Genomic DNA, 25,350 nt, shown 5'->3' on the forward strand with positions numbered 1-25,350 from the left:
TGTTGTGGAACTATATATCCCAGCATGCCCTGCCAGTTTTAGCATGCCCTAATAGCAAAACTGTAGCAGTGCATGCTGGGTTATGTAGTTCCATAACAGCTGGAGTGTCAAGGTTAGCCAACACTGAAATAGGTGATGGAGTAATGAAATGCTCCACAAGCATTTAAACAGATTGTTGGTGGAAACGCGGACGAGTCGTGCTATTTTAGCAAGTGCCACCCACATTTAAAGAAAAATTATTTTCAAGTTGATAACCTCTGAATTATTAATATTTTAAAACCTATATAAGTTCTATACACAGAAGTTACATAATCCAAAACAAATTCCAAATATTCTTAGTGATTACAATCTTCGGTTATGTACATATGTCGTTACAGAATAGGCTTGTTACTAATAATCATATCCATACATAAACCATCACAAATAGCTGCACACAAGTACAAAGTTGTATCCTAATGCACAGATACTAGAATTACTGGACTGAAAAAAAAAGTCAGTGTAGTCTCCTTGTCCTACTGGCCCTTAGTGTCTAGGGGACCGTAGGAGTTATATGGACTAAAACCCACACAAAAATGGCAATCCACAGTGTGGACTACACCAAGATGATGGTCATGTAGCTACTAGAGGGCCATCACTTCCGTCTGGGAAAGACTTGCAGCTGAGTGATGCAATCAGGGGCAGAGAGAGCGCAGAGTCAGACCAGGCGGGTAAGGGAAGAGCAAAGCCGATAAAAGCAGCTGCTTTGGCACCAAACGGCATTCCTGAGTTGGCAGAGAGAGAGAGCGGAGCCAGAAGGCTGACTGTTCAGTTGCAGTCAGACCTGCCTGAGTGTGTGGTTGCAGGAGCACTACTGCTGTGGAGCTGGAAGACAGGGCAGTTGATCCCTGTAGCAGCTGGACAGCAGGCTGGTGTAAGTAAATGAACGCACACTGGACATGCAGAGAGAAGTGTGGAGCTAATGCTGACCCCTTGGGAGGGCCAGGCCAGTACCCATAGAGATGGACATTTTCAAGTCAGTCCCTAAACTGAGAGGGAGACTGCGTTTCTGGGTGAATGTCAGAGGGTTTCTTCAAGTAAGGGGTGATTATTACATGTACAGATTCAGGTGGAGGTAATGCCGTAAATTGAACAAGAGAAATGGTAAGAACAGTATTGGAACGTGGCCACTACTCATACACGGCCCTATCCATAGGAGTACATGAAAGAGGTGTTACATCAGTAGTCTAAGTATAGGGATATAATCATAACCAATGGAAATGGGATGTTCAGAAGTAAGGAACAAGAAAATGTTGTGTTGTTACAGAAAGGGGGGATGCAATATATTATTATGTGATATGAGGGAGACAAAATAGTCATTATAAATACTGAATTAAACAGAGAATAATGGAGGGTAATTACATGCAAAGTTAAGATGGGAAAATTGAATGGTGTTCGTACTCTCTTTTAAATATATTTTATATATGTGTGCAAAATTATCCAGAGTCCACTTCACCATCATTGTACAGTAGATAAACCTCACTCACCATCAATAATTCTCTTCACTCTCCATATCCTCAGGGAAATGAAGAGGCTGATGGCATCCCATGGACTACTTGGTCCATTGGCCACAGTAGAAGCCACCATAGGAGCCAGTGACAGTATAATGACAGCTCCATCCAGTACCTGTCAAACACATAGAAAAACATACAAAAGAAACAATAAGCGACATAGAATCACATATCTAAAACTTCAGAGATTGTGTATATTGCTAACATGCAGGTCTCTCCTATATGGCCCCATCCCATAATAAATCACTCCGGGGACAAGTGGCATCTCGTCCCCTAGCAACAGCAGAGGAAGGGGAGGGAATCCAATCCAGCCGGCACCTGGCCCGCCCATCTACCTCCCCTATTTGCACCGGCATGTTGCTGACAGAGCAGTAGTACACTAATGTTACGCGCATTATGAGTCTCACTAGCATACTACTGCTGACAGCTGTGCCAGCAGCTCGCGGCGAAGAAGGGGTCTGCAGCCGGATGGCCATATGGTCATAGTGAGTCACTGGCTGCATTGCCGGTAGTTCCATGCCTGAATAGGAGAGAGATGATGGGGCAATAAAAGATAGCTTATGCAATATATTTTGCCACATCATACCGTCTGTACCATATAGATGTAATGTATCATTATATTACACAGCTAAGATCTTTTTTATGCTACATATGTTGTGCTACATAGTTTGTACAGCCATGGCCAAAAGTTTTGAGAATGACATAAGTATTGGTTTTCACAAAGTCTGCTGCTTCAGTTTTTATGATGGCAATTTGCATATACTCCAGAATATCATGAAGAATGATCAGATGAATTGCAAAGTCCCTCTTTGCCATGAGAATGAACTTAATCCCAAAAACAACATTTCCACTGCATTTCAGCCCTGTCACAAAAGGACCAGCTGACATGTCAGTAATTCTCTCGTTAACACAGGTGAGAGTGTTGATGAGGACAAGGCTGGAGATCACTCAGTCATGCTGATTGAGTTAGAATAACAGACTGGAAGCCTTAAAAGGAGGGTGAAGCTTGAAATCATTGTTCTTCCTCTGTTAACCATGGTTACCTGCAAGGAAACACGTGCAGTCATCATTGCTTTGCACAAAAAGGGCTTCACAGGCAAGGATATTGCTGCTAGTAAGATTGCACCTAAATCAATCATTTATCGGGTCATCAAGAACTTCAAGGAGAGAGGTTCAATAGGTGTTAAGAAGGCTTCAGGGCTCCCAAGAACGTCCAGCAAGTGCCAGGACCATCTCCTAAAGTTGATTCAGCTGCGGGATCGGGGCACCACCAGTGCAGAGCTTGCTCAGGAATGGCAGGAGGCAGGTGTGAGTGCATCATCACTCACAGTGAGGTGAAGACTTTTGGAGGATGGCCTGGTGTCAAGAAGGGCAGCAAAGATGCAACTTCTCTCCAGGAAAAACATCAGGGACAGACTGATATTCTGCAAAAGGTACAGGGATTGGACTGCTGAGGACTGGGGTAAATTATTTTCTCTGATGAATCCCCTTTCAGATTGTTTGGGGCATTTGGAAAAAAAATTGTCCGGAGATGAAGGAAAGGTAAGCGCTACCATCAGCCCTGTGTCATGCCAAAAGTAAAGCATCCTGAGATCATTCATGTGTGGGGTTGCTTCTCAGCCAAGGGAGTGGGCTCACTCACAATTTTGCCTAAAAAGTGCTAAAAACACTGAAGCAGCAAACTTTGTGAAAATCAATACTTGTGTCATTCTCAAAAATTTTGGCCATGGCTGCATAGTAGGTATGCGATGTATAATATTCTCTCAAACCCAGTAACACACACATATATACACACTATATGGACAAAAGTATTCGGACGCCAATGACTTTGTATTCAAATAAATATACTTTAATTTCTTGGAAGGCTTTCCACAAGATTTTGAAGTGTTTCTGTGGAAATTTATGCCCATTCATTCTGTAGAGCATTTATGAGGTTAGGCACTGATGTTGGACGAGAAGGCCTAGCTCGCAATCTCCGTTCCACTTCATCCCAAAGGTGTTCGATGGGGTTGAGGTCAGGGCTCTGTGCGGGCCAGTCAAGTTCTTCCACACCAAACTCATCAAACCATGTCTTTATAGTCCTTGCTTTGTGCACGGGAACACAGTCATGTTGGAATAGAAAAGGGCCTTCCCCAAACTGTTGCCACAAAGTTGGAAGCATAGCATTGTCCAATATGTCTTGGTAAACTGAAGCATCAAGATTGACCTTCACTGGAGATAAGGGGCCTAGCCCAAACCCTGAAATACAGCCCCATACCATTATCCCTCCTCCACCAATCTTCACAGTTGGCACAATGCAGTCAGGCAGGTAACGTTCTTCCGGCATCCGACAAACCCAGACTCGCCCATCTGACTGCCAAACAGAGAAGCATGATTTGTCACTCCACATAACACGTTTCCACTGTTCCACAGTCCAGTGTCAGTGTGCTTTACACCAGACGCTTGGCATTGGACTTGATGATGTGATGCTTGCATGCAGCTACTCGGCCATGCTATTAAGCTCCCGCCACACAGTTTTTGCTGTGGAAGTCAAACTCTGTAGCTATGGAATCAGCAGATGTTTGGTGACTTTTTATGCACCATGCGCCTTAGCAGTCGTTGACCCCGCTCTGTGATTTTACGTGGTCTTAAGCTTCGAGGCTGAGTTGCTGTTGTTCCTAAAGGTTTCCACTTTCTAATATCAATTACAGTTGACTATGGAATATCCAGCAGGGATGACATTTCATGAACCATCTTATTGCAAAAGATGGCATCCTATCACAGTACCACACTTGAAGGCAATGAGCTCTTCAGAACAACCCATTTTGTATCACAAATGTTTGCAAATGGAGACTGCATGGCTTGGTGATTGATTTTATACACCTGTGGCAAAGAGTCTGATTGAAACACTACAATTCAATAATTAACAGGTATGGCCAGATACTTTTGTCCATATAGTGTATATGTAATGGGATATAGATGGTACTCCATGGTCTTGTAATGTTCAAGAATAGACAAGTGGTGTCAGAATTCAACTTTTCGGTCTTGTGACGTTGGTAAGGCCGTGTGTTACATATTTTTATATGCATTAAATTGAATTAATCTGACAACCATGGATTCTCATATATTCCCTTGTTCATTTCTAACTAGAGGGCTCAGCAATTCCTCATTTAGAAGCTGCAGGTAGTCAGATCTGTATATTTAAATAAGATCACCACCTAGATTTGTGTGTCTTTGTTGTCTACCTGGAAAGGCCAAACAGCAATTCCCTGTTTTCTGACAGTGACAATCAGGATTACCAGCACTTTAGTAAAGGCACTGGGAGAGGTTAATAGTCCAGACAGTAGGCAGTAAAATCGAAACGACTAAACTGAAAACCCCAGGGAAGTGAGGTTGTTGTGTAGCAATCGGGATGTGAAAATAGGCATCATGTAAATCTATTCACGTCAGAAAGTTTCCAAATCGCATTGCCCTGTGGTTGGAACTTGCAGACTCCATATAAAAAAATGCTGTGTCATCAAACTTACAGAATCTTCTGAAATAAAAAAAATAAAAAAAAAAGACCAAATTTCTCATGGATGGGTTTGAAATAGAAGCCAGTTCTTTTCTGGGAAGCAGACTACAGAAATCGCTAGTGTCTCCAAAAGTTTTTGTATGCTGTTGCGTAATATTTTCCTTTGCATGTGAATTAGTGGGGTCCATGACTTCACAAAACCATTTCTATATGGTACTATCTGCAATTTTATTTTGTACCCATTTTGACATTGTCTTTGAGCCAAAGTCCTGTGTAGTAAGTATCTAAGCCTCCAAATATCTCGGAACCCTATCACCTCCCATGGATGTTGGAGACTGTTAATCCATTGTCATTGTGAATTTCTTACCTGTCTTCCCTCTTTTTCCACAAAAGAGATGAAAAGGATGACTGGATGAATTAGCAAGATAAATGTATAGAGAGATACAGTGCATCCGGAAAGTATTCTTCACTTTTTCCACATTTTGTTATGTTACAGCCTTATTCCAAAATGGAATAAATTCATTTTTGTCCTCAAGATTCTACATATAATACCCCATAATGACAACATGTAAAAAGTTTTTTTTAATTTTTGCAAATTTAATAAAAAAAAAAACCCGCTAAGAAATCACATGTACATAAGTATTCACGGCCTTTGCCTTGAAGCTCAAAATTGAGCTCAGGTGCTTCCTGTTTCCACTGATCATCCTTGAGATGTTCCTACAGCTTAGTTGGAGTCCATTAATTGGACATGATTCTGAAAGGCATACACCTGTCTATATAAAGGTCCCACACTTGACAGTGCATGTCAAAGCACAAACCAAGCATAAAGTCCAAGGAATTGTCTGTAGACCTCCGAGACAGGATTGGCTTGAGGCACAAATCTGGGGAAGGGTACAGAAAAATATCTGCTGCTTTGAAGGTCCCAATGAGCACAGTGGCCTCCATAACCTGTAAATGGAAGAAGTTCGGGACCACCAGGACTCTTCCTAGAGTTGGCCAGGCATTTCTAAACTGAGTGATCGGGGTAGAAGGGCCCTAGTCAGGGAAGTGACCAAGAACCCGATGGTCACTCTGTCAGAGCTACAGCATTCCTCTGTGGAGAGAGGAGAACCTTCCAGAAGGACAACCATCTCTACAGCAATCCACCAATAAGGCCTGTATGGTAGAGTGGCCAGACGGAAGCCACTCCTTAGTAAAAAGCACATGGCAGCCCACCTGGAGTTTGACAAAATGCACCTGAAGGACTCTCAGACCATGATGAGACAAAGATTGAACTCTTTGACATCAATGCCAGGCGTTCTGTTTGGAGGAAACCAGGCACCGCTCATCACCAGGCCAATACCATCCCTACAGTGAAGCATGGTGGTGGCAGCATCAAGCTGTGGGGATGTTTTTCAGTGGCAGGAACTGGGAGACTAGTCAGCATAGAGGGAAAGATGAATGCAGCAATGTACAGAGACTTCCTGGATCAAAACCTACTCCAGAGCGCTCTCGACCTCAGACTGGGGCGACGGTTCATCTTTCAGCAGGGCAACGACACTAAGCACACAGCCAAGATATCAAAGGAGTGGCATCAGGACAACTCTGTAAATGTCCTTCAGTGGTCCAGCCAGAGCCCACACTTGAATCCAATTGAACATCTCTGGAGAGATCTGAAAATGGCTGCGCCCCGACGCTTCCCATCCAACCTGATGGAGCTTGAGAGGTGCTGCAAAGAAGATTGGGCGAAACTGCCCAAAGATAGGTGTGCCAAGCTTGTGGCATCATATTAAAAAAGATTTAAGGCTGTAATTGCTGCCAAAGGTGCATCAACAAAGTATTGAGCAAAGGTTGTGAATACAGGTTGAGTCTCCCATATCCAAAATGCTTGGGACCAGGGGTATTTTGGATGTCGGAATATTCCGTATTTTGGAATAATTGCATATTATATTAAAATGTCTAAGGTATAGGGCCCAAATCTAAACACAGAATACATTTATGATTTATATACACCTTATACACACAGCCTGCAGGTAATTTTATACAATATTTTCAATAATTTTGTGGCTCAAACAAAGTTTGTGTACATACATGAAATTTATTTATGTGTCATATACACCTTATACACACAGCCTATAGGTCATTTTATACTTTATTTTTAATAATTTTGTGCCTTAAACAAAGTTTGTGTACATTGAACCATCAAAAATCAAAGTTTTCACTATCTCAGTCATTCTAAAAATATTCCGTATTTCGGAATATTCCGTATTTCGGAATATTTGGATATGGGATACTCAACCTGTACTTATGTACATGTGATTTCTCAGTATTTTTTATTATTTTTTTTATTACATTTGCAAAAATAAATAAATAAAATTGCAAAAATTTTTTTTTACATGTTGTAATTATGGGGTATTGTGTGTAGCATTTTGAGGACAAAAAATTAATTTATTCCATTGTGGAATAAGGTTGTAACATAACAAAATGTGGAAAAAGTGAAGCGTTGTGAATACTTTCCGGATGCACTGTAAGTTCTGGCTTTCTTGAACTGTTGCAGTAAAAAAGAAAAGTACCGTTTTTAATCATTATATCCAGTTTTTTTCCAAATAGAAATTAATCATCAAAGAGTTGTGTACTTAAGTAGTTGTTGGTCTGCTGATCTGTTCATGAAGGCAGCAATAGAGCTCCTCTAGCCACCACTCTGGATGCTATACATTTAACTACAAGCCTAATAGTAATTATTAAGGCTTGAAAAGTGAAGCCAATCCCTTTCCATGTCTTTTAGGAAGTGGTCTACTTGCTTTTCCTTGAATATCAGTATACTGATTGTCCAAATTCTGATTCATCTGGAGACTGAAGCCATAGCAACACTTGATTTAATTGATATACCTACTTTATGTAATTTCTTAAAACATTTCTTCCTGTTTCTGCCCGTAGGATCTTTAAGGTCGACAATCCATCCTTAATGGTATAGTAGTATTCTCAATAGCTTTTAGCGGAAACATACTATATAATAATTGAAAATAAGATTATCCTTTATCCAACTGAACCCATTCTTTACAGTCTTTAATCTCTTAGTGTGCTATAAATACTCTGCATTTATACTGTTACTCAAAAAAGTTATCTTCTCAATTGGATGTAAGGAGGGTATCCTGTATGCCAGGGGTGGGCAATAAGCGACCATTCAGCTGTTGTTGAACTACACATCCCAGAATGCATTGCAACATTTTAACATGACCAAATAGCAAAACTCTGGCAATGCATGCTGAGATGTATAGTTCTAAAACAGCTGGGGGCCGCTTATTGCCCATCCCTACTGTATACCCATAGTTTTAAGAATAAGCTTAGTTAATGTGTCTACTATTTTGGGATTATGCTCTGATCTCTTCTTTAATATCCCATTCCTCACCATCAGATCAGCATTCACATGAATCTATAGACCGTACTGAGAAACATTTTGTACATTATAAAGATCTGTGCCTATAGATGTGTCTGCAGATACTGCACATCAACGCAGTCGCGTTTCGAGCTGGATAGCTCTTTGTCAAGGCTGTCTTGATAAAGAGCTATCCAGCTCGAAACGCGTCGGAGTTGATGTGCAGTATCTACTACCTACCTCTTAAGCCTGTGAGTGTCTGGACCAGGGTGGTGTCCAGAACCCGTGTTCCTTGACCCAGATTGACACTCACCACCATTATATGGTATGGATTATTGCTTTTTCTGCCTTGTATTAAAAGGAGCTATTTTGATTGCTCCACCATATTTCAACTTAGTGCACTTTATGTTTCCATGGTACTGGTGTCCCACGGTAATTGTATCTATTGCAACACTATATGCACTTTGACATTTGTTTACATATGCACTTTAGTTATGAAACTCTTCCTATAGCTCTTTGAATTCAGTGCTAAATGCACGGCTATTATATTTGCTGCTAAACTATATGCACTCTGTATAGCTGTGTTTTATGCTATGAACTGTATTTTTATCACATTTGTTTTGTTCAATTGAGATAATCTTTTTAATAAAGTTCAGTCTGCTACTGATTACTGGAGAAAGTTGCGATTGATTTTACCAGTAGCGCTAGTGTCACTACACTCCAATTCAGATCTTGCAAAGAGGTCAAATATTAATAATGGAAGAGGGCTATTTATATCTTTTGTCTCAAGATAAGAACTTTGCGTTTCTGACTCAAAATTATACTACTAGGTTTTTGCCTATGATGAGCGTACAGTTATCGGCAGTTTTATGATTGTTTATCATAAATTGAATTGTATATATCTATATGTATTAACTATGTTATGCTCTTGTCTCCAAATGAGCTTTGTAAATACTATTTTTTTTCATGGTGTTTCCATAAAAATGTATTTAAAAAAAAAAAAAAAAAAGGTAAGCAATCCTGGACCACAAAAAGTCACAACGGAGATAGCCGGACCATATAGATGGCAGTTAGTGGCCATAAGGAAAGTACCAAACGTTCTTAAAAGCTTCAAATGGCTGATTTTTGCACTTTTTAGTAATAGAGAAAAAATTATAGCAAGCGTTTTACAGCAAATTGAAGTGTTTCAGTATTTTGGTGTACAGAAAAATGTCTGTGAAGTGATGTTTCATGTTTTTCTATACACGTTTGTACACAGTTGGAAAAAATTATGGGCCTGATTCAGACCCACTCGCGAGCGGCTGTCTGCTCGCAAGTGGGTCGATGTTATGGGCTGAGCATGCGCACGACGGAGGGAGCTCCGTCGTGCGCATGCGCCAGACGCGACGAGCGAAGGAAAGTCCTTCGCTCGTTGTGTCCGATCAAAGGGGGCGTGCTGTCAATGTTGATTGACAGCACGCCCCCTTTGGTGGGCGTGCCTCCCTGACGGGGGCGTTCCCACGGGAACGCCTCCCGTCAGAAGCCGGCCCACTGACATCACTAGTGATGTCAGTGGGAGTGATTTTGGCTCTGATAGAGCCAAAATCACTCCGGAGCTTGCGGTTGAAAACCTCAACCGCAGGCTCCGGCTCGCAAATTCGATGGTCGCGATGGTCTCGACCATCGCGACCATCACAATGCATGCTCGTATAGCCTGTGGGTGGTGACCCACAGCTATACGAGCGTCCAGGAGGACGCTCCATGAAAATGGAGCCCGGCCCTCATTCAGAGCGTGCGCTCTGCTCAGAGCGTACGGCTCTGAATGAGGGCCTATGTTTTAACTACCATCTACAAGTTCAAAAACCCATTACCAGACTGGCGTATCTATAATGGGTGCACATAGGCCCACATTGCGTCCATACATTATTACTCATCTCCCTGGTGTCCGGCATCAGTGCTGCAGAAATTAGCAGGAAAATGGCGCTGCCTCCCGGAGATCTGCACGTGCACACTATACTCTCACAGTGCCAGTCTACTCGCAACTGCGTCCCGTGAGAGGAGTGGGTGCCTACGGATACTGCACACAAACGCCCCCCTCTTAAACTGCCCTTGCTTTTTCCATCAATACAACACCTCCACACGCCTGTCCCACATCATTTACACCTCCACAGGCCTGTCCCACATCATTTACACCTCCACACGCCTGTCCCACATCATTTACACCTCCACACGCCTGTCCCACATCATTTACACCTCCACACGCCTGTCCCACACCATTTACACCTCCACACGCCTGTCCCACACCATTTACACCTCCACACGCCTGTCCCACACCATTTACACCTCCACACGCCTGTCCCACACCATTTACACCTCCACACGCCTGTCCCACATCATTTACACCTCCACACGCCTGTCCCACATCATTTACACCTCCACACGCCTGTCCCACATCATTTACACCTCCACACGCCTGTCCCACATCATTTACACCTCTACACGCGCCTGTCCCACATCATTTACACCTCCACATACCTGTCCCACATCATTTACACCCCCACATCATTTATGCCCCCACATACACTTGAAAACTGACATACCTGTCCAACATCATTTAACCCATTATTGAGCTTTTTAAAGAAAATCACCTGAAAACCGACATGTCTTTATTGGCCTAATTATGCCAGTTAACCCCTCCAAGTGCCTGATTATTCATTAGGAGGGGTGTACCAGAGGTTCTGCATGGTCTCCTGATTTATTTACCTTACAATAAATGTTTTCCCTACACTTTCACCTGCTCAAGGGGGCTGCACACAAAAAAATGCATATTTCCTCATAAAATACAATGCAAGTTTGGAATTGGATTGAAAATGTAATTAGCAGTGTGAGTTTGACATTAGAAAACGGGCGGAAGCGGGGATTCAGGTTTTTTTTTTTTTTTCTTTAGGTGTGTGTTTGTCTGCACTGCATCGGGGTGGGCCACTGCATCAGGGGGGGGGGGCTTCTACGGTGGGCACTGCATCGGGGGACTTCTACTGTGGGCACAGCATCATGGGGGACCACTACCTGGGGCACTGTATGGGGGAGGGGCTACTACTGAGGGCACTGTATAAAGGGCACTACTGGGGGCTCTACATAGGGTGGACTGCAGAGGGGGGGGCACTACTGGGGCACTACATAAGTGGCATTGCATAGGGGGGGGGTACCACTACTGGGGGCTCTGAATAGGGAGGACCACTACAGGGAGCACTGTATAAGGGGCACTGCATAAGGTGCATCATTACTGGGGGCCTGCATAAGGGGGACCACTACAGGTGGTGCTGTATAAGGGGCACTGCAAAGGGGGCATCACTACTGGGGGCCTGCATAAGGGGGGACCACTACTGGGGCCACTGCATAAGGGGGACCACTACTTGGAGCACTGTATAAGGGGCACTACTGAGGGCACTGCAGATGGGGGCAGTTATGAGAAATAATTAAAATTGTAGGAGGGGGCAGTTATGGGTCATAATCGCGTCAGGGGGAGGGGCAGAGTTCAAACACCGTAGTATAGCTTAGTGGCCCTCGGCTTTGTTGAAATTTTTAATGTGGCCCACACATTAAAAAAGTTGAAGGCCCCTGATCTAGATCATTGCATATGGGAGGAGGAAGGTGTAACATGGCTGATGATAGGAGGGAATATGGGAATCTGGTTTAGGAAAATATCACAATCAGAAAGTGGCAGGAGAAAGGAAAGCAAATGGGAGTAAAACTTGCAGAAGCAAATATAGGACATGGATATGATCCAGGAACATGTAACTTTAGAATTAATGTAGCTAATGCACCGAAGGGATGAAGTAAGGAGGACGAGGGTGTGATGGATAAGCCAAAGTGAGATCCAAGAGAAATAAAAAAAGAAATTGATGACAGGAAGTGCAGGGAGGGCATTATCAAGTGGGTGCAGGAGAGGATGGCAAATAGAGAGAGGGTTCCATACACCAGTGGTCCGAGAGAAATGCAGCTGTTATAAAATAATGTAGCTTTGTTGATATAACAAGCTTAATGTGTGTCGTATATCAAAGTGGATATCAGGGGGGGCGTGGCCTGTCTGCTGAGCTGAGTAGATGCACTCCTAATGAGCTCTTGCCCAAAACCTGTTCAAAAACACCTTTTTTGATCCCAGTTCTGATCCAAAAGGCGAATAGGATACAGCCTACACATATTAGAACCTGCTGGGGCCTCTGAGACCTGGAATGTGAGCTTGGGTTGGACCCACTGGCCCTCTGCGTCCTGAGGCCTACTTGCTCCAGGAAGCCTGGAGCTCAATTAGAGGTGTGACCGGCCGGACCTCCTCTCCACTGACCGCGATTAGAGGCAGCTCTCCCTCTTCCTCCTATAGCCCTCTGGAAGTCTCCAAGAGCCGCGACCTGACTGGTGGCCTACGCTACTGTGCCTTTTACAGGTACGGATCCCCTCTTCACTGGGACGCTATCTGGGGACTCCTTGGGCATCCCTATCCAGGCCGCTCTGTCTGACTGGGCTCTTGCAACCCCACTCCTCTCTTGATCGGGCCCGGTGACTGCCTCCCGAGACCCGGGACTCCCTGGCCTACCTCTCTGATAGACGCCGCGGCCTCTGGTTACAGCTTCCGTGCGGAGGACTGTGACATCATCGTTCCGGCCGTGCGGGACTCCCCTGTGCTTGGACGGATCTTTGGCTGCTGCCAGTTGCCCCCGCTGACCTCTGTGGCTTCTCTCCTGCTAGCGGAGGCTCCTTGTGGTGTACAGGGACCTCCTAAAATTCTTAAAATAAAAAAAAAAAGCTCCAGGGTTCACGGGTGTCGGCCATTTTGATTCTATCAGCCGACTGGATCTCCACGTTCAGTGCCTGCAACAACTATAACCCCAGCGGGGAAGGTTCTGTGCCAAGCCCTGTCACTCCTGCGAGGGCCTTTGCTCTGAAGGCTCCCCCCCTGCTGATGACTACTGGGCGGTTGGCTGGTCCACCGCTCCGGCGACCTCTGTCTGCACACCCGCTGTTGGCACTCTGATCCCTCTGGAGCTGCACCCGAATAAATCTAACCTCGCTGAGAGCTCATCATTAAGGTCAGTGGCCACTGGTTTCTCCGGCGACTTTGCAGCCCTCCCCGTTACCGGAATCCCCAGTCTGGTCTTCAACACTGGGCTTGTATTTACATTTATTCCACTAATGCTTAACCTACCCTGCCAGTCTATATGATGTGATCATCCTGTCTGAACCCCGGGACCTGGGGGCCTTTTACACGTCTCAATAATAACCAACAAACTGCAGCTTATCATTACACCTTCAGTTGCTCGATTGAACTGGAAAACAATTGATTACAAACGAGTTAAGGGGAACTATCAGTCGCCTCAGTTTTCTCTAGCTAGACCTCCTATTTAACTATCTGCACCATGTCTCAAAAGCCTAAAAAAGCAACGCAGAACTCATCTACTAACTTTTTTGGCTCCAAAGGTCAATCTACCCCGTTGTCGTCTGATCATCTGGACGCACCCAGCTTGTCACTGCCAAGAGAGACAGAGTCTGTAATTGATCCACAAATACAAGCGGTTATGGTCAATCTTTTGGAGGGCGTCAAAACCGCATTTGCTCAGGAACTTGCAAAGGCGGTCAACGACTTTAAATCGGAACTCTCTTCTTTAGGCTCCAGGACGGACGCCCTGGAATCAAAAACGGACGATCTCTGTCGTTCCCAAATAATTTTGGATAAGGAACTCTCGTCTTCATGCTGAAATGGAATCCCTTAAGGAAAAACAAGAAGATGCAGAAAATCGCTCCCGCCGCAATAACCTGAGAATACGCAATGTATCTGAATCAGTCTCTGCCTCAGACTTGGAGTCCTTCTTAGACTGTTTTTTTCATCACATTCTCCCTGATCTTTCAGCAGCGGACTGCCTAATGGATAGAGCTCATAGAGCCCTCCGAGCCAGACCCTCTTCTTCCCAACCCCCTCGCGATATCATTGTCCGATTACATTATTACCATACCAAAGATCAAATACTCCGGACGACTAGAGATACGCCCGGCATTTCTTACAAGGATATGGACATTCAATTATTTCAAGATCTGGCCCTGTCCATTATACCGAAACGACAAGATTTGCAACCTGTTACGAAAATCCTACGACAACATAATATTAGATATCGCTGGGGTTTCCCCTTCCAGTATTCACAGCTAACTCTTCGTTTTCCGTGAAACCACTCGAACACGGTCAAGATTTACTTTCAAAATTGAATATTCTTCCTGAATCAACATCCTCTAGACCTTCGTCACCCAAGCCTCAGCGCTCTCGTCCTCCGGCTCCAGAATGGTCCACGGTCACGAGACGTCAGAACCGTGTTACTGCCCCGACTTGAATCTCCCATTATTTCTCTTTGACCACTTCGATTGTTTCCACCTGAGCCTCCCCCGTGACTACGCATTATGGTCTCTAGCTCAACGGCTGGACTTTCATTTCAGTGTTTGAAAATATTTTTCCTAGGTCGTGACCTACTGCTACTAGCTAGGTCACACATATTCTCATTAGCTCGTTTTCTGGTTCTCATTAATATGCTTTTGTTTTCCGCAGGTTTTACTTAGATTGTATGTTCTTATGATTGCATTTTACAGATGTAATATTGTGTATTTAAGTGTTGGTTGTTTTTTTTCTTTTTTTATATTTACTAAGGGCCCTAGGTCCCCTTTTGGGGTTTCCTAATCGTATATGCTTATGGCCTACCCCCCATGCTCCCTGTATTTTTTGTACTTCTTGTACATTTATTCATATATTATACATTTATTTGTTTTGAACCCCTTCTGGGTTCCTGTGTCTAAGGGTTGTCGCCCGTATGGGCTATTTTTTCTCTTCCTCTTCTTTCTCTTTTTTTCATGGCTTCTCTTTTCTTTTTCCTCTTCCATTTTCTATACTGCCTGTCTTTGGGAACAAAGTTCCTTAATATTTGTGGCCCTCATAATGTTTCTTCTTTTGCAGATAATAACTTCAAGGCCATGGTAGCAAAAAGGAAATGTCAATGGCCTCAACTCGCCACGTAAACGTACTATCACTTTGAGCGCCTGCAGAAGGGAAAAGGCTGACATTGTGTTCCTTCAGGAAACCCATCTTACAGGTACTCATACTCAATTGCAGGGAAAGCAGTTCTCTCAAATTTTTTTTGCCTCGGCGGATTGCAAGAAACGGGGTGTTGCGATACTTATTCACAACAAGATCCCTTTCCTGCACTCTTCCACATTCTCAGACCCCGAGGGTCGTTTCCTCATAGTTGTTGGTACATTACGCTCCACTATAGTCACTTTGGTTTCGGTTTATGCTCCGAACCAGGGACAGGGTTCCTTTTTCTCTAGACTGTTTAGATGCATTGAGCGACGAGTTCAGGGTCATCTCATAATAGCCGGGGATTTTAATGTTACACTTGACCCAAACCTTGATAAATCCCCATCACCAACCAATAAAGCTAACATTTCTCCTTGCAAGAACGCTCGGACTTTATCTTCCTTGATTAAACAATATAATCTATATGATTCTTGGCGCCTTAAAAATTCCTCAGCACGTGATTATACTTATTATTCGGTCCCACACCACACATTCGCCCATGGACATGATGTTTAGATCCCACTCGCTGATTCATGAGACCTCTCAAGCCGGGATTACCCCCCTCTCCTGGACAGACCACGCTGGAATCTGTTATCCTTGATTTTTTTCAACTTTACCCTCGCCCCGTAGATGGCGTCTAGATGAGGCGCTTTTAATTAACCCATCTACTTTTACCTCCATTAAACAGGCCATATCTGACTATTTTACGTTCAATTCACCTCCTGATATAGCACCTGGGATCATATGGGAAGCTCATAAAGCAACCATTCGTGGCCAACTCATTAACTCTGCTTCAGCGGCCGCTGCTGAGATATCCTCTTTAGAACAACGATTATCTACACTTCTCGACGCCCATAAGCTCAACCCCACTAGTGATTTATTACTTCAGATTGAGGCCAACTAAATACCTTGCTCTCTCAGAAAGCTCCCTCTATTCTACAAAAACTTCAGCAACGTTTCTACGACAAAGCTGACAAGGCTAACTCATTGTTGGCTAGAAAATTGCAAAAGAAACATGCGCTGAGTTTAATTGATAAAATTCATTCTCAGAGCTCTGATTCTCTCACTTATGACCCCTTAGCAATTGTCGAAGAATTTAGACAGTTTTATACCTCACTATATAATCTTCCAATCCCTCCTCCCCAGTGTACTGATCTGAAGACATATCTAGCCGACACCCCTCTCCCTAAATTGTCCCTGTCTCATCTTTCCTCTTTAAATGCTGACATTACGCAGGACGAAGTACGCGCAGCTATTAAATCCCTCAAAGGTTCCTCTGCCCCTGGCCCCGACGGTTTTTCGGCTCAGTACTATTAAAAATTTGCAGAAAGTTTAGTTCCCCATCTAACAGATTTTCTTAATAAGGTATTAGATGGTGCCCCATTTGATTCCGCAACGACACAAGCAAATATTGTGGCGATACCAAAACCCGGGAAAGACCCCTCACTTTGTTCTAGTTATCACCCTCTCTCTTTACTCAATGTTGATCTAAAGCTCTATGCTAAAATACTGGCCACTAGATTGAATCACCTTCTGCCATCCCTAATTCATCCTGACCAGATGGGATTTGTCCTTGGACGTCAGGCCCCTGACAATATTAGGAGGACTATCGACTTAATACACACCATCCATGAAGGTAAAACTCCCTCATTATTGATGTCATTGGCCTTTGACCGAATCTCATGGCCTTCATTGTTTGGTGTCCTTGGGTCGATGGGCTTCTCTGGCAAATTTTTGCAGGGTCTCAGCTCTATACTGCTCTCCCACAGCTACCGTTTCCGCTAATGGCTCCACATCTACCCCATTCAATATATCCAATGGCACCCGCCAGGGCTATCCCCTCTCGCCACTTATTTTCGCCCTTATAATAGAACCCCTAGCTGCTAGAATCCGTGCTAACTCAGGTATATCTGGGGTGTTAGCTGGATCCACGGAGCACAAATTGGCCTTATATGCGGACGACATTTTGTTGTCCATTTCGGACCCGCTTACCTCGCTCTCCCCCACTTTGACTGAAATTGAAATATACGGTTACTTTTCCAGATATAAAATTAACCTGGATAAAACGGAAGTCCTTGACTTTTATATCCCCCAGAGTGAAAAAGTCTCTCTGGAACTTCTCTTCCCATTTAAATGGCATCTCCAAAAAATCTAATATTTGGGTATTTTTATAACTAAACGTTACCATCAACTTTTTCAGGCCAATTTCCCCCGCATTCTTTCCCAAATCAAATTAGACCTGGCTTCGTGGACCCAACATTTCATCTCCTGGATAGGTCGTATTAATACAGTTAAAATGAATATCTTGCCTAGACTCCTTTACCTTTTCCAGTCCCTTCCTATACATGTCCCTCCTTATGTTTTCAAATTTCTCCAATCCCAGACAACAAAATTTATATGGTCAGGAAAATGTCCTCGGGTACGTCTCCGAATTCTTCAGAGATCATCTCGGGCAGGAGGTTTGGGTATCCCTAATTTTAAGCACTACTACTTCTCTGCTCAACTCGCTCAGTGCATCTTATGGCATAGTTCTGATAGAATTTGGGTTCAGATTGAAGCAGAGGCCATAGGACTGCTTTCTCCTGCTTCCCTTCTTTGGCTCCCTAGAGCCCGTCGCCCTAAAAGAGCCCGTGACCACCTTATCATTTCTCATTCGATGTCATTATGGGACACAATCACCCCTAAATTTGGCCGCTATCCTTCTCCCACCCCAATCATCCCACTATTTAACTCCTCGGAGTTTCCACCTGGCATGACTCCTTTAGCTTTTCTCCCCTGGCAAACGGCTGGCATTAGATATCTTAATGATTTGACCCGTGACTCCTCCTTTCCCTCATCTGCCGAACTCCAGTCTAAATTTCATATCCCATCAAAATATTTTTTTCAATATTTGCAATTTCGGAATTTTCATAGCTCAGTTAAACACCGTCTTGTTCATCGTTCTCTGACTCCTACTGACATGCTGTGTGTCCGCCACTCCTCCACCGCTGCCCTAATATCGGCTCTATATTTAGAACTCTCTACACCCTTAGACTCCACACGTGACCCACCCGAAGCGGCTTGGGATCGGGACCTGGGTGAAACCCTGAACCCTGATGAATGAAGGAAGATTGGGGAGAGAGCCGCCTCCAATTCCATATGCGTCAGAATAAAAGAGAACACCTATAAAATTCTTTACAGATGGTATCTGGTCCCCTCCCGACTAAAAAAAATGTTCCCTGACACATCTGATAGATGTTGGCGTGGGTGCTTATTAGAAGGTTCGTTCTTAAGAATTTGATCTCCTCAATTATTAATCTCCCGATCCCTCTAGACCCCAAATTCTTTCTTCTACCTCTACCTTTTCTGGCTGCCACTTATCAAAACAAATTAATCAGACACATCCTTTCGGCGGCTACCTGTCAGCTTGCAGCGGATTGGAAACAGTTATTGCCTCCCTCCCTACAGTCAGTCATTAACAGAGTTTGGGCGGTTCAGCGTTTGGAATACATGACCAGTATCCTTAACCACTATTGCAAAACATTTGATAAGCTGTGGGCCCCTTGGTTGTCCTCATTCAACGCTAGTTCCCCATTCACTTAATCCTCTTTCTTTCTCTCCCCTTTACTCTTCTTCTTTTGACAGCTCTAGCCACGCTGTCTCCCTTTCTCTTCTCACCTTCTGCTCTCTTTGCTGATCTCTAAAGTTTTTATAATTATTTTCCTTTTAAAAAATTTAAAATTGCATCCCACAGTTTTGTTCTTAACACTGAACTATGTCCTTGAATATCCATTTTGCTATGTTCAGTGAAATTTGTCTGTCTTTTTGTAGACATATTTTGATGTATTTTGTGAGGATCGCTAATAAATATATCTTTAAAAAAAAAAAAAAAAAAAAAGTGGACATCAGGACTTTATTACATATGTAATCAAGGTAGAACTGTATGTATTTACTGCATTGGTTAAAGTGCACCTGAAAATATGCATGTAGCCATACAAAGTGGAAGGCGCAAAGTAATACCCCTTTTACACCAAAGTCCCGGGTCTGACCCTGGATTTGGAACAAGTCTGTGTTGCCCGATAAATGTGACTTTTAGTAAGCAATAACATGTACCATGACGCTATTTCTCTTGTAATGCCTTTCATAATGGTACTTTTCTAGTTCTTTTAAAAATGACTGTAATCTGTTAAAGTATACAAAAAGTTTACTTGCAAAAAAATTAAATAAAGTAGAAATATTTACCTCAACTTTGTTTTCAATATAATTCCATATACCAAGAATAATGATCCTCAACACGGTCTGATAAAAAAGGAAAAATAAAAAATGCATTTCACTCTCTCAAGTTCTGAAATACAGCAGGATTTATGTGACATCTAGGCCTCATTTATAGGAGAACAATGTTAATTCAAGACAATTCGTATGCTTTTTGTACAAACAGCACACCTCCTGGCATTTTCTTCTAAGCACCAACATCTTGGATATTGTCTTATATAGGTTTTCTTTTGTTCAGCCTTGTAGATTGTAAATAACTTTGACAGCAAATTAGTTCATAATATTGAACACTTAAAAAGAGGGACAATTAAGCTAATACCAATTATTTAAACTTTTACAACTGGGTTGTTAGCATGTTGAACAAGTTACCGAAAGTAAAGCCGCCCATACACAGTGCAATACGCACCTTGCGACAAGACCTCCGATCTGAGGGCCGACAAATCAGGCAGTCTCCACCACACGGAGGGATCTGCCCGATATGGCGGCACCCCCCTCCCCCACCTGCATAGCGCTACATGGGATCGTACATCGCATCCCCAGATCAAGTGAACATGCAGTAAGATATGGAGGTGTGATGTACGACCCCACGGGAACGCGCACTGTCCGATATCATGCCCATACACGGGATGATATAGCAGCGATATCGTACCAATCCGTCAGAATGGCTGCTATATCGCACCGTGTATGGGCATCTTAAGAGAAAATCAGTTGAAAAAACCTAGGTGTGAAAAAAAGGAGAGTAATGGTAGACTTAACTTTGTTAACTCTCTTTCTTCAAAGTCCATAGGGCCCATTGGGGAAGACAATGGGTATAGGTGGTAGATAGGAGAACTGGACACCAACAGTTAAAGCTTTTCTGTTCCAGGATGCTTCAGTCCTTCCCCCAATACCCCGCCTACAGCCTGAGGCAATTCAGTTTTGTTAACAAGCCCAAGGCAGGAGCAGGATAGGAGAGAAGGAAGACTAGTACACAGAAGAATCACACTCTCACAAAATAGAGAAGGAAACCGGTGACCAAGAGAAGAAACACATAGAAGCCAGGTGCGTCAGGGTGGGCGCCCTGTGGACCCTATGGACTTCGAAGAAAGAGTTAACAAAGGTAAGTCTACCATAACTCTCCTTTTCTTCTTCGGGGTGCATAGGGCTCCACAGGGGAGACAATGGGGATGTCCCAAAGCAGTTGTTCAAGGGCAGGGATACTCCAGAGATGAGAGGAGAATCTGACGCCCAAAGGAAGTAGCCTGAGAGGCAAAGGTATCGAAGGCATAGACAGAAAACCACGTGGCCGCCTTGCATAGTTGTTTGGCAGACGCGCCACGGCGTGCTGCCCACGAGGGACACACAGTAAAATGAGCAGATACTGTATCCCGCACAGGAAGGCAAGCCTGTGAAATAGTCATGAGAATCCATCTGGCCAGAGTCTGTTTGTTAGCTGGCCAGCCCTTCTTTTAAAATCAATATAGGACAAAGAGGGAATCGGTTTTCCTGATGGAACCAGTATGGTCCACATAGAACCTCAGAGCACAGACCACATCTAAGGAGGCCTCACCTGCCAAGAGATCTGGTGATTGGAAGTCTGGAACTACAATTTCCTCATTAATGTGGAAACTAGAGACCTTGGGAAGGAAGCCAGGGCGAGTTAGAAGAACAGCCCTGCCCTGATTAAAGATCATAAACGAAAAGCGCCCCTAAATCTGACAACCCACGAGCAGACGTGATAGCCAGAAGAAAAAAAAAGTCTTTGCAGTTAGCCATTTGACGTCTGCTTCTACTGAGTCCAGGGGTTCAAACGGAGGCTCCGAAGTGCATGGAGAACCACTGACAAATCCCACAGAACCACAGGATGGACAAAGGTTGTATACGGACAACACCCTGAAGGAAGGTGTGAATATCTGGCAGTGGAGCAATTCTGCTCTTGGACCAGATGGACAGAGCAGAGATGCGCACTTTCAGAGGCCAGGCGGAGTCAGAGATCCAATCCAGTTTGAAGGAAGGCTAGGATCCAAGAAACCCGAAAAACCTGAGGGTCAAAGCTTCTGGTATTACACCACTGGAAGTATGTATGCCACACCCGGTGATAGATTCGGGAAGAGGCCAGCTTATGCGCTCCGAGCAAGGTTTGGACCACGGAGCGAGAAAAACCTTTGCAGAGATGTCTCAAGAGCCATGCCGTCAAAGACAGACGGGCCAGGTACGGATGTAGATAGGGGCCCTGAGACAACAGCGGCTGTTGAGGAAATTGGAGTAGAGAGTCTATGGAGAGACTTTGAAGCTCGGAGTACCAATTGCGCCTGGGCCAAGCTAGAGCTACAAACAGAACCGTGCCCACTTCTTGCTTGAATTTCCGAAGGACCCAAAGAAGAAGGGAGACTGCGGGGGACGAGGTACGCCAAATGGCAGGTCCACTTCACTGACAAGGTGTCCACGAAGGCTGCTTTGGGGTCCCTTGTCCTGGACCCGTACACTGGAAGCTTGTGGTTGTGTCGTGAGGCCATGAGGTTCATGTCCAGTAGACCCCACTTGTCCCCCAGGAGCTGATAGACCTCTGGGTGCACGTCGTGACGGCTGAGGAAATCAGCTTCCCAATTGAGAATTCTCAGGATGAACACCGCAGAGATGGCCGGGAGAGGACGCTTGGCCCACGTGAGAATGCGTGCCACTACTGCCATAGCCGCCGACTGCAATTGCCTCCTTGGTGTTTGAGGTAAGCCACCGGCGTGGCATTGTCGGCCTGTACTTGTATGGGCCTGCCCTGAAGAATGTCCTGAGTTAGAGTGAGGGCTCAGTAGATGGCTCAGGGCTCCAGAACGTTGATTGGTAGGACCCCCTCGGTTGGAGACCAATGATCCTGGAAGGAGTGCTGGACAGTCACTGCGCCCCACCCGTGGAGGCTTGCGTCCATGGTGAGGAACACCCAATCTGGGATCCAGAAGGGACAACCCTTGTTTAGGTGGGACGTCTGTAACCCCCAGAAGAGGGAGAGACGAACTTCCGGAGAGAAGACCATCATCTAGGATCTAATTAGATGGGGCAGCCCATTTTACCTGGAGAGGATTAGGTGTTGTAGGGGCCTGAAGTGGAATTGAGCGAACTCTACCATGTTGAAGGTGGATACCATGGACCCCAAGGTATGCATTGCTGAGTGAATGGACATTCGGCGACTGAGTCAACTGCGCACTCGTTGCTGCAGTGCAGAGATTTTATCTGCTGTCAGGAAGATTTTCTGAACTTGAGAATCCAGAAGGGCTCCCAAATGTATTATCCTTTGAGAAGGGGTCAGGGAAGACTTTTTCCAGTTGATCAACCAGCTGTGTTTGTAGAAAGGCCATGGTTATCTGAAGATGGCGGTGAAGGACCTCTGGAGAGTGTGCTAACAGCAAGAGATTGTCCAAGTATGGGAGTAGGCAGACCCCCTGACGACGAAGATGGGCCACTATAATTGCCATGATCTTGGTAAAGACCCGCGGAGCTGTAGAAAGCCCAAAAGGCAGTGCTTGAAATTGGAAATGTTACTGTAGCACAGCAAACCAGAGATATCGCGGATGAGAGGGCATTGTAGGTACATGTAGGTAAGCGTCCTGAATGTCCAGAGACACCATAAAGTCCTGTTACCGAGAAGCATCAGAGGGAAATTAGTTTTCTAGAGCATCTGCCCAGCTCTCAATGGCTTTGGCCACCCAGGCGGTAGCCATGGCTGGACGAGAAATAGCTCCTGTAAGAGAATACACAAATTTGAGGCAAGCTTCAATCCTTTTATCTGTAGGAATAGGTAAAGGAGAACTTTTAACTAGACGTGTCACGTGTGAATCCACCGCTAGGGGAACTTCCCATTTACTACAATCAGCTGCTGGAATAGGATAAAAAGAGACCAGGCGGTTTGGCAGCTGGAACGTTTTACTTGGCGTATTCTATGCCTCGTTCATGAGTTCAGAAAGCCGATCAGAGTGAGGAAAGTCTGCAAAATCACTTTGTCGCTTAAAGAGTGGGACTTTTGCAATAGGAATGGGCTCTGCATCTTTTATTTGAAGAATTGATTTGACATCCCTCACTACTGCAGGTACATTAAATTTAGACTGAAGCTCCTCCTCCCTCGAGGGGGACTCAGTGAGAGAGAGTCCTGCGTCTTCTGCCTCCCCAGACGATACCTCAGAATCTGAGAACTGTGTGGACTGTGCGGATAACACAGCACGTTTAATAGTTTTACTGGGTAAGGGCCTCTCACTTTGCAACATTTATGAAAAGCTGTAGAAGCAGCCACTAGATAGGTAGAGAGCATGTCTACCCATGGAGGAGGCATAGGAGTTACTGGTATCTGTGGGTGTACCTGTTGTGGCAATCCCATAGGGGGAGCTACCGCAGGGACAGCTAGGCGGTCCGCAATTTTTGCCAACACCTGTGAAAAGGAAGCTCAGGTGGGTTCCTGAGAAGGTGCTGGAGGGGCTGACTGGCCAGGGGCAATATAACAAGATGCACATAGACCATCTTGAATTAATTCCTCCTGGGTTAATCCTGCTGAACAGGGCCTGCAAGAGACCAGTATAGGAGCATCAGTGTGCTTGTTACCATTGCCTTTGCTAGACATAGCTGCAAGGACAGTATAATGCACAATATGAGCAGCTTACAACACACGCAGTATGTGACAGCCTTCACAAATACAGGTGAACCCCCTATACACCAGTATACCATGGTTATAGTGAAATAAAGGGAAAGGTATAAGCTGATAGAAGAAAAAAAAAAAAACAGACAGCAGCGCTAGCACAAGTCACATACAATGCGGAGTGTAAAATATAACTGCAATGGGCACTAGATTCCACTACACAAACCGCAGTGGCTGGTAGGACATAGCACTGTATAACCTGGGAGAGGTATACAGGGAGACTGGATCCAGGGTCCCGGAGATCTGTGGCTGCTTTGAAGAAAATGGCCGCAGTAAGTCTCTGAGGAGGCGGAGGGTGAAGGAGGAGCAGCTCAGGGGCGGCAAGACCGCAGTGGAATGGTGCCCGGAGCTGGGGGAGGGGGCCGCAGGGAGAGGGCTGACCTCCCCTATGCTGACATCAACCACTGGATCCCTGGCCTCTGTCTATTCCCTGCGCCAGTATAATTTTATGCCATGGTGGTCTAGCGTATGAACCGGTGTCTACATCAGTACCTCCGTTCTGTCTCCTGAGACCGGAGGTAAGACTGAGCAGAGACGCCGATTCCTGCGAGCGGGAACCCACCTTACCTATCTCCCCTGTGTCCAGGCTGCAGTTTGGGGTCCTCCTGTGGAGCCACACTCACACCGGACACCCTGCACTCATACTTTTCATAATTACCTCTCCGGAGCCCTGCGTCAGCGGCATCAGCACCATGGCCATTTTCCCAGCGTTCTGCGCATGCGCAGTAGGGAAATAGCCTGGAAAATGGCTGCTGCGCCATTTTCCCAGTGACCCATGTATGTGTAGTAGACTCTGGGCACAGACTAGTGCCCAGAGTCTACTTCTGCTCTCAGTGCGCTGTTGGCCGCCAGGAGAGAGAAGGGGGCACCAGACAAAGACTGCACTCAGGCCCCCTCCTCTCTTAATACACCCCTGCCACCATACTGTCTTATTTAACAATATGGCTCTGTAGGCCTGAA

General features: G+C 44.8%; 1 protein-coding gene across 1 annotated transcript in view; it reads right to left on the bottom strand.

Moving 5' to 3' along the window:
• The window catches only part of TMEM266 (transmembrane protein 266), an 83,092-nt gene that overhangs the window by 32,707 nt on the left and 25,035 nt on the right, over positions 1 to 25,350 (bottom strand). Inside the window, exons 5-6 of the mRNA XM_088444195.1 lie at positions 19,704 to 19,760; positions 1,524 to 1,662 (exon numbers count right to left, since the gene is read on the bottom strand). Of these exons, the coding sequence (XP_088300321.1) occupies positions 1,524 to 1,662; positions 19,704 to 19,760 (196 nt within the window). The remainder of the gene's footprint in view (positions 1 to 1,523; positions 1,663 to 19,703; positions 19,761 to 25,350) is intronic.

The sequence above is a fragment of the Taudactylus pleione genome, unplaced genomic scaffold, assembly GCF_031769625.1.
Source record: "Taudactylus pleione unplaced genomic scaffold, aTauple2 ptg000019l, whole genome shotgun sequence".
Classification (NCBI taxonomy): domain Eukaryota; kingdom Metazoa; phylum Chordata; class Amphibia; order Anura; family Myobatrachidae; genus Taudactylus; species Taudactylus pleione.